Here is an 11,102-nt window from a genome sequence, read left to right as displayed (position 1 = left end):
CGATGGTTTGTTTACTGAGGAAAACTTGATTTGTACACGACGAATGGAGGAAAACTGAACAGTGATTTACAATTCCACTCAACAAGTCGGTGACGAACTCCCCAATATACTCCACTGCAGCTGATGTCTGATCGTAAAACAAAAAAATCATGGTAAGTTTTTACAGAAAAACAGGATGCTTTTTGCGATATGATTTTTAATATTTACAAACATTCCAGGTCTACTTTTTCATAAAAAAAAAAAAATAAATAAATAAATAAATAAAGGCCAGCCGTAGACTCTGATGTCATTACAGTTTACTTTTTGAGTGATGATAATGTTCTGTCAGTTGAAAGTTTATAAAATCATTCTTTGCTGGTTATAATAATTTTGTGTGATTGGGATTTTAGATTGTTTTGACTTTAAAAGTAAATGCAAACTTTTGTTTATTTATTTTTGTTAATGATAAAACATTTGTTGTTTTTGTTTTGTGTTTTGTTTTTATTTGATTGTAACTCACTGTGAATCCTTCATTCATGAAATGCATTCAGTAGTTGAATAAGTGCGGAAAGTTTCAATCAAATGTAATTTGATGGTACTCCTTACCTAGAACTATTTCGGTTTCGTCCGGCTATCGTCTCCGTTACGGGAGACGATAGCCGGACGAAGTCAAAATAGTTCTAGGAGTTATTTGATGGTTGTTGAACTAAAACTAGATGAACATGCAGAGGATCATAAGTCAGTATACGGATAACTTTCCGTATGGCGCCACCACCTTTTCACTCATTTTTACAAACGGGGATACATGTATCTCATTGAGGTAAATTAGATACTATATTATTTCATATCGAATGAAAAAGTGGTGGCGCCATACGGAAACTTTTCCCAGTACACAAAAGCCTTGAAGAAGACAACCTTCAACAATGTGATGCTCCATATATACAAGGTCGTTTGTTGTATTGTGGTATTGTTACACTGTTGAATTCATTCATGCAGTCACATTGGATCATTGAAATGAATGAAGGTCACTTTTAGATCTCATTGATAGAAGGAAACATAAATTGAAGAATTCCTTGAAATTATTTCAGTGGTTTGTGCTTTTGTGAAATGTTTTATTAGGTAGAGGCCTCCTTGATTAAATGTTTTTTATTAAGTGGCCCACATTGCAATTATTTGAGATGCTGTTTTTAACCACTTTCACAGTTTCTATGCACCATCTTGTTCAAAGGGCGGATTTGTTTATTTCAAACATGTGTTACACTGTTGGAAACGTCAAGACCAAACCGGCTCTTTTCAGAGCCACCACTCCTTCAAAAGAGATTTTACTCATGGTTTCCCGCAAGTTTACTATTTATATTTATTTTTTATAGTTACTCTTATTCTCCCCACCACCCACCTTGCAAAGCTTCAAACACCATTTATCTCATTTAACATTGTAGTGTCTGATTCCTTTTCTCTGTAATGGTGCATTTTTGTCCCCATTTCTAGGAATACCTCATGAATCATAAAGTACTGTAGGCTATAGTCACTATAGAGACAAAAATACAAGTTGTTATTTAATTTTGAAGGGGTTGTCCGGATTGTGAAGATTTGATGTAGAATTGTTTGAGAAGTGAATTAAGGTCAAAGCACAAGTTTGGATCTTTTTCCCAAATCTCCAACAATGACCGATTTGTTTACATGTGTTGTTTTCAAGTTTGTTCAGGCCCCATCACATAAATTTCTTTTTCCTCCTGGCAACATATAAAACAAAACCCCCAATCCAGTTCAAGATGTGTGAACTTTAGCCCACGACCATGCAAGAACAACTATACAGTACATATGTACATGTAGGTTTGTTTTGCTATCCTGTATGAATTGGTCCCACTGTTCGTACAAGGGCGTTTTATTTTAGTGAATCTATTGTATTGGAATGTCATAAGGCTTATGTCATATTCCAAACTTGTTTAGAGATATTCTATTCCTCAAAACAATAGTTGCACAGTCTGTTTTTATTGAGTTCTCACTTTTGATCTTCCTTCATGGTTTATTTGCCAGGGCAGGGTGTACATACATGTAGTATCAAGTCTTTAAAAGCCATTGGACACTTTCGGAACAGAATTTTTTATTTAAATTCACAGACTTACAAATAACTTACAGGGTTTACAGAAGGTAATGGTGAAAAAACTTCTCTTGAAATATTATTCCATGAAATGCTTTACTTTTTGGGAAAACATTAAAATAATGACCAATTCTTAATATCGAGAATAACAGATTTATTTTAAACACATTGCATGACATGGCGAAACGTGCGGAAACAAGGGTGGGTTTTCCCGTTACTTTCTCCCGACTCCGATGGTTGTGATACACGAAGTGTGGGCCTTTGGACAATACTGTTTACTGATGTTGTGCGATTGCTTTACACTAACAAGTTGTAATGATTATCGATCCGGGTGGATATTTATGATAGACAATTGATTTTAAGTAGGATACTTTGCATGGTGGAAGCATAGTAGGTGAGGTTTGCAATTAGCACCATGTTACTGCAAACCTCATCTAAATACCGAACAATTGTTCCTCCTGTTAAAGACACTGGACACTATTGGTAATTGTCAAAGACCAGTCTTCTCACTTGATGTATCCCAACATATATGCATAAAATAACAAACCTGTGAAAATTTGAGCTCAATTGGTCGGAGTTGCGAGATAACCATGAAGAGAAAAACACCCTTGTCACAGGAAGTTGTGTGCTTTCACATGCTTGATTTCGAGACCTCAAATTCTAAACTTGAGGTCTTGAAATCAAATTCGTGGAAAATTACTTCTTTCTCGAAAACTATGTCACTTCAGAGGGAGCCGTTTCTCACAATGTTTTTTACTATCAACCTCTCCCCATTACTTGTTACCAAGTGAGGTTTTATGCTGATAACTATTTTGAGTAATCACCAATAGTGTCCACTGCCTATAAGTGTACAGAAAGAAATGTTTGCTTTGACATGTTTGCAGTTTTTTTTCTCAAGGAAAGCCTGCAAAAACAAATGCATCCTGTCAGTGTAGGTGTGTTGGTGTTCACCATCCAAAATGGCAGGAATCAAGCTTGCATAATTTTATCACAAAAATCAGGACCAAGAGGAAGGAAATGGGCTATACTAGAAACATGCAGCGTTAAAAACTACTAAGTCACGATGAACTCAACCTCAGTTACCATGCAATCACTTCCAAATATTTTCATTAGTTTTTAGTAAATTTCACTCAGTGCAGCAGTGAGTTTTTTGGTATTTCTACTTTATGATGAGCAACAAGGGGTTCTCCCTAAAAGTTTATGAATTGTGTTATACGTAGCTAAAGTTTGTATACAAAAAGTGTGAATCAGTCTGGGCTTGCCTTTTGTGGCTACTTACTGAACGGTTTGTGGTTTTGACCCAGCTACTATACAAAGAACACTCACCATGTCATGCCCAATTAAGGACAACTTGAAATGGATGGCATGTGTCAGCTGGTCTGCATTCAAGCTGCATTGGGTGTGGAGGGGGGGGGGGGGTGTACACATCTGAACTTGAAATAATTTATGCACTTCCCAAATGACTTAGTTCAAGTTTAAAAGTGAAAGTAATTTTGCTACAACTACAAGCGTGTTGTAGAAAGCAGAAACTTACTCTTGCTCTACTAGCCTACAAACTAGAGCTGCCTTAAGGTTTTTACAAATTAATAAGCAATTTATCATTGCTTAGGCCTACTATACTGCACTTGCATAAAGTCTTTTTGCAATCCAACTGTGTATTCACTTTCGTTTATTTAAATGTTAAAGCAAGTCTGCTGTAGGCCTATATATTCACTTATAAAAAAAAAAAAAAATGCTCTAAGGAATTTAAAGGCATGGTACACGTTTAGTAATTGTCAAACATGGTATACGTTTGGGAATTGTCAAAAACCAGTGGTCGCACTTAGTTTATCCCATCCAAAGCACAAAATAACAAGCCTGTGAAAATTTGGGCTCAATCGGTCATCGAAGTTGCAAAAAAAATGATGGAAGAAAAAACACCCTTGTTGGATGAATTTGTGTGCTTTCAGATAGGAATTAAGACTTCTACTTGTAGCTAGAAGTCTTTTAATATTTTAGTGAGAAATTACCCCTTTCTCAAAGACTACTTTGCTTCAGAGGGAGTCGTTACCATCATTTCCATCAATGTTTTATACTATCAGCAGCTCTCCAAATCCTCCAGCGCTCGTTACCAAGTCAGTTTTTAAGTTAATTTGTTTTGAGTAATAACCAAACGTGTACCTTCCCTTTAAAGGCAATGGACACTATTGGTAATTACTCAAAATAATTATCAGCATCAAACCTCACTTGCTAAAGAGTAATGGGGAGAGGTTGATAGTATAAAACATTGTGAGGAACGGCTCCCTCTGAAGTGACGTAGTTTTTCGAGAAAGAAGTAATGTTCCACGAACTTGATTTCGAGACCTCAAGTTTAGAATTTAAGGTCTCAAAATCAAGCATCTGAAAGCACACAACTACGTGTGACAGGGGTGTTTTTTCTTTCATAATTATCTCGCAACTCCGACGACCAATCAAACTCAAATTTTCACAGGTTTGTTCTTTTGTCCATATGTTGAGATACATTAAGTGAGAAGACTGGTCTTTGACAATTACCAATAGTGTCCATTGTCTTTAAGTGAATATAATTTAGCACAGTATGTAAATGTATTTTTATAATCTAACTTAGTAACTTGCACTGTCAATATTTGAAACAGGTTTCACTTTTTCTTTGGCATGCAAGTCATTAGCAGACTGCTCTTGATTTCAGGAATTATTTCCCTAAACTCTTGTTGACAGCTGAACAATTGTGCTGACTCAAGGTGCTGTTCATGTTTGTTTTACATTTTTTAGGTAAAGAATTGTTTTTTTTTACTTAGAAGTTAAATTCTACCCTAGCATATCTCAGCTTTTGAATGAAAACTTGTGCAAGATAAGGAAGTGTAAAGAACAAAATAGGCCTACATGTAATTGTGTTTAGTCTGAACGGTGAAATCCCAATTTCTGTTTAAAGGGAATGTTAAGGGCCAATATTTGGAAATGGTTTGAAACCTATATTATAAAGCCCAATTTATAAGCAGTTTTTGATTGGATAGGTAAGAAGCATTTTGAGAAACCTTTTTACTATTGTGGTTTAAAAAGAGCGTTACTGTCCAGTGTTTACAAAAACATTTAAATGGAATTTTTAAAATAAAACTTGTCAACATGTTGCATGTTTTGTAGGCTTAAATATTACATCATAAAAAGATAAATCCGGTGGGGAAAAAAAGGTTTTAAAATCAAAATCTCTCTCAAATTCAGTTCAGACTGTTGGAGCTCCATATCTTTCATTGAAAAAATAACCCAAATCATCAATGCTCAGCAAATTACTTTTAAAAGTGTATTTGACAACAAACAAATTATTTTTCTTTAAAACCATTGAATTTCCTTGAAAATAGATAAAATGCTATTTTTGTATCCAGACATTACATTGTGTTGAGACAGTCATGCGTGTGAATTTATCATATTTATGTTATGTTAGGTTATGTTAGTAGGCCTATTTCATTGTGAGCAATTAATCATCCTGTGTTAATACATAGCCATTATTTATTAATATGGATTTTTTCTTTATTGTCTGATTATTGAAAATCTACTGACCTGGAATTTCGAAGGGGAAAACAAATCAATTTATTTTTAAAGGGGTTGGGGTTGACTAAAAGCAGTGTTATCTGGTTATTAGGCCTGCACGTTCAATCTTTACTCTAACCTCCCATTACACTATAGAAACCTCAATTTAGTAGAACTTAATGTACATGTAGAGAGCTAAATAAAATTGGTTTAATTTGTTCATTTCCTGCATAGATTTTTTTTATGACACCTGTACGTAGGCCATGTATGATCTGTGTTATCTGGTTATTAGGCCTGCACATTCAATCTTTACTCTAACCTCCCATTACACTATAGAAACCTCAATTTAGTAGAACTTAGTGTACATGTAGAGAGCTAAATAAAATTGGTTTAATTTGTTCATTTCCTGCATAGATTTTTTTTATGACACCTGTACGTAGGCCATGTATGATTAGGCCTGCATATCCAAAGCTTTTCTTTTTTATTACAATCCAAGCATGATGGTATAGTATGGACAGTGACAATTACATGTACATGTATGTACAGTGTATTTGTATGTTGTGAACGAGCGGTGTCGCACATTGGACTCGAGTTCCTTGGCAGAGTTATTGTGTGTGGCTTCAATTCTTGATCTTGACATCGTTCAATTATCGGTCTTGCGCTTAAAGGCAGTGATCACTATTGGTTATTATTATTAGCATAAAATCTCAATTGGTAACTTGAGTAACGGGGAGAGGTTGACAGTATAAAACATTGTGAGAAACGGCTCCCTCTAAAGTGACGTGGTTTTCGAGAAAGAAGTAATTTTCCACGAATTTGATTTCAAGAGCTCAAGTTTAGAACTTGAGTTCTCGAAAACGATCATCTGAAAGCACATAACTTTGTGTGACATCGGTGTTTTTTTCTTTCATAGTTATCTTGCAACTCCGATGACCAATCAAGCTCAAATTTTCACAGGTTTGTTATTTTATGCATGCATGTTGAGATACATTTGTACACCAACTGTGAAGGCTAGTCTTTGACAATTGCTTGTACCAATAATGTCCACTACCTTAGGTGTGTAAATGGGAACCTTATAGTAAAGGGCTGAGTCAAAAAATTTAGCTACAGCTCGACCTTTTGAGGTGAATTTTGATGACCCACTTTGAAGTAGTGCAACTGTATAATAAAATGAATACTGTATCTGAGAAAGGCTGTAGTCTCAGGCAATCAGTAAGCGCACAATTCTATGCAACAGCCTTGGGTGATTTTTCTTTCGTAATTATCTACGAACTTTGTTGACCAGTTTCGAGCCCCAGTTCCACAGTTTTATTTTATTTTTTAAATGCATTTTATGTTGGGATGCACCAAGCAGTGTAGCCACGGTGGGCGGTGCTGGGCGGGCCTGCCCAGGACTCACATTTTTTGCCATGCACTCTGAGCAAAATACAATGTGCAACCCAGCACAGATTTAAAATATTGTCCACTTTGCATTGATTTGAGACACAGCTAATGATAAGGAGTATTCAAATGTCACATATAAAGAACACAGTCAAAAGATGATTCTACTTATTGCATGGCCCCATAACAAGAACAGTTTGGAAACCTGGCCCCACTTCAGCAATATAAATGGCCTATAATTAAACACAAATAATTTTGTTGATCTCCTTTCCCTTGGTAGACTTCCAACAAAATTTGATTTATTGCCCACCACTAAAACTGGTCTAGCTACAACACTGGCACCAAGTGGGGATAATGGTCTTTCACTGACTTTCACTAAAAAAGAAAACAGTTAGATTTGTTGATTTTCGAGATCTGATTTGACTAAAATTTTGATTGCGATCAAACAACCATTTCTGCAGGCAAAGGCTGATTTGTGGTCTAATTACAATGAGTTTTTATAACATACAGTTCATCAACCTACATAATTAAAACCAAATTATAACCTAATTACAGATCACATCCCTACAACCAAAACCAAAATATAAAAAGGAGGGTTGAGGGAATCCTGCCCCAGGCAAGGAAATCCAAAGAGATGTGCAGTGGGTGGAATAAATTTGTTTGAATGTCTCTTTGTTGTGCAAGGGAAAAAAATCAACAAACCTCAGACAGCAATGAACACAAATCATTGACAGTTGTGACAAATAGAAGTTTAAATGTGTACTCACTTCCTTGTTGGGCCGATGAATTTAGCAATAAGCAATATTGGAAGCAGACTCGGCAGTCACCACAGTCAGTCAGAATTACATATCCGCATTGAATTGAATTGAATTGAATGGTTTATTCGTCAAGTATATATAAAAATACATGAAATTTACAATCCTATTGTACAGCAACATATAAAATATTAAAATGTAAAATTGCACAAGAATTACCACAATACTACATAAAACAATAACCTTAATGTAAGTAAAAATCATTAAAGTTTATATAAAAAACAAAAAAAAAACAAACAAACAAACAAACAGTCAAACGCTAAAGCATGATTGGGTAGTGGTTTTCCATTAGCATGATTTGCCATTGTCTGGAGTGGGGTCTCTTACCCTTAGTTCCCACAAATGTATAGTACATTAAAATTATTTTCCATGTGTGCACTAAAAACTTCCTCTTAGAGTGTCCTTTACATGAAGAAAAGGCCTTGGTGCCCTCGCCCTTTCAAAAAGGAAGCATACAGGCTTGTATCTTTCAGTGTTGTGAATGTTTACTCTTTGTAAACCCAATGTGTCAATAAAGGCTAATGTAGATAAAAACTTGTAATTCCTTTTGCCTATTGACATTTTGTGTTTAAACGCCTTTGATTTGTTTTCGCATGTGTGTGGACAGCTACTTGCCAAAAAAATGATAAAAAGTTGCTTTTGGAAGAATGTTTTCATGAAAACAATTCCTTTTTTTTGAGACAAGTCCCTGTGAAAAAGGCATGTGTCATGGCTGAGCGGATTAGAGTTTGAAGTTCAAAGTGTTGTGATTAAGTCGGCGGAGTGTTAGAAGAGGTATATGTACATTTTGTAGGAAGACAATAAATTTCCCTTAAATTCTTCCTTAAACCCCAATACTTTTTTCCTACAAAGCCAAGAAAAATACAATTATTTGAGTATTGCACAAAACTAGTGAAACCAGGAAACTCACAGGAACCATTAAAAAAAAAGTGTTATAAGGAAGAGTAGGCATGGTAGGGATAAACCTGGTGTTTGTCTTTCCAGGTACAATACTTCTCAGAGGCAACGAAGGTGACTGCCTCCATGCCTTCTGGTCATTGCCTTGGTGCCCTTGAAATGCTCGCAATATAAATTAATAATTTTCACATAGGGTGCCCTTCACCCAGGAGAAAATGCCTTGTTGCCCTTGCCCCTTTCAAAACTGAAGCATACAGGCCTGTCGTTCATGTATGTACTGTAGCAAGCACACCCTTATTTAGGTTTCCTCAGCCTGGTAATAAATAGATCTATAAAGATCACTTACAGTGTATGAGAGACATCCTTGGTTTCATTACCAGAGTATAAGAAATAATAATTATATTATATTACGTCAAAAAAAGCCGAGTCTTTGTAATGTCCATGTCTTGATTTCACAAAGCAGGAAGGTTCATAAAACAATCACAAAGACAGTACAGGAAGTCAATCAACCCGTTTAAAAAAAAACATCCTTCAAACAACAGGGCTTGTTGTAGCTACAAAAAGGTTGACTCACTTTACTGGACCAGAATTAAGGAGGCTTGTAAACATTTTTTTACAAGTATTGCAAAATAAAACCTTGGTTCATGCACTTGCATGCTGTGAATGCGATACAAATTTTTGACGCCACAAAATATATTTGTATTGGCCAATTCTCATAAGTCTTCCGGTAAATACATGGTCACTGTATTCAGCTAAAACTTTCACATAGTGACTTTTATTGGATCTTTCTTGATCCCTGTTGATAATTTTGCTAATAAATCAGTATTACACTGTATGCTGACTACCGTAATCTTTGAGGCTACTTTTATGAAACATGTTGTTGTTTATCTAGTCTTGAAGTCAAGACGGTAATTGTAAAGCGCGGTGTGTACAAATGTAGTTATCAGCGCGGTGAAGCTACGGGGACGATACACACACCCTCAATCCTAGTATGTGTGTGTGAGTCAGTCGCAATATGCGCTACCTACGACTGTTGCATGTGTATAATTGCACTGTGACTGTTGCATGAACGGCAGACAAATACATGTAGGCAGCGCTTAACGACTTGTCATCAAGTCTATTGTTTATACTGCAGGCGTTCAGTACTGACGTGACAATTTTGCCAAATCAGCATCATGTTGACAAAATCTCTGACCTTACCTTTAACATGTACACATTTTGTTGTTTGTATTTCAGGCGTACCATTGGCAGAGCAACACAAAGAAACAGAGCGGAGTGGAGGACATGGTCCTGTTGACCAAGATCCAAGAATCCTCCATTGTAGAAAACCTCAAGAAACGCTTCCTCGATGACTGGATTTATGTATCCTTTTTTGGGCAAGAGACATTTAGGCCTACCCCCGGGCCAAATTTTTTCAATCGTAGCCAGAACTACTCTGAGAGTTAGGCCAACCATCATGACCATAGAAAGGATAGAGAAAAGACCATGTAGTTGAATTGTACGTACATGTACATGTAGAGCATGAATTTGAAGTTGTTGCCTCTGTAACAAATGTCACATTTTCTTTTGTTAAATAGCTGAGCTGCCAAAATTTGCATCGCTCTTGCAATCAGGAATAAACCGATCCATTAGGCTCCGCCCATGACGCTGGTGTGAGCGAGAGCGCCAAGCATACGTGCACGCATGTCAGGCTTGATTTGTCGGACCTTCGTTATGTTGTGATTGTTCAATACGCAATGCGGCAGAGCTTAACTTGGATCAGTCTGTTGTACAGCGATCCTCAGACCTTGGAAATTATTTTTTTTTTCGGGAACTTTCTGCAGAATCAGGGAGAGTTGGTACACATGTAGCTCTGAAACAGAGTAATTTACATACGGTGCTTGATTTGGTATTGCATTTAAATACAAGGTAAAAGTTGGTAAAGGATACTTGTACCTTTGAGGGTAGAGGTTAATATTGTGTTTAAAAAAAAACTTGAGAGCACCCAACTGCAGCAGCTCAGGGCTGTATTACGCCCAAAGGAAAATAAAGAAAGTTGGAATGTTGATTGGCCAAATGATCAGGGCACTAATGTAAAGCATATTGATTTGTTATTGTTAAAGGAACACGTTGCCTTGGATCGGACGAGTTGGTCAAAACAAAAGCGTTTGTAACCGTTTTTTATAAAATGCATAGGGTTGGAAAGATGTTTTAAAAGTAGAATACAATGATCCACACAAGTTTGCCTCGAAATTGCGTGGTTTTCCTTCTACTGTGCGAACTAACATGGTCGGCCATTTATGGGAGTCAGAATTTTGACCCCCATAAATGGCTGACGTGTTAGTCGACAAGGTTAAAGGAAAACCACGCAATTTCGAGGCATGTTTGTGTGGATCATTGTATTCTACTTTTACAACATCTTTCTACCC

General features: G+C 36.3%; 1 protein-coding gene across 1 annotated transcript in view; it reads left to right on the top strand.

The window, feature by feature from the left end:
- Positions 1–19: 19 nt before the first annotated feature.
- The window catches only part of LOC139942370 (unconventional myosin-Ie-like), a 50,051-nt gene continuing 38,968 nt past the window's right edge, over positions 20–11,102 (top strand). Inside the window, exons 1-2 of the mRNA XM_071939233.1 lie at positions 20–152; positions 9,931–10,056. Coding sequence (XP_071795334.1) covers positions 150–152; positions 9,931–10,056 — 129 coding nt within the window. The 5' untranslated portion in view covers positions 20–149. The remainder of the gene's footprint in view (positions 153–9,930; positions 10,057–11,102) is intronic.

Source organism: Asterias amurensis, chromosome 9 (genome assembly GCF_032118995.1).
Source record: "Asterias amurensis chromosome 9, ASM3211899v1".
Taxonomy (NCBI): domain Eukaryota; kingdom Metazoa; phylum Echinodermata; class Asteroidea; order Forcipulatida; family Asteriidae; genus Asterias; species Asterias amurensis.
The sequence above is the reverse complement of the archived record's forward strand: the minus strand, read 5'-3'. Positions and strand labels throughout refer to the sequence as shown.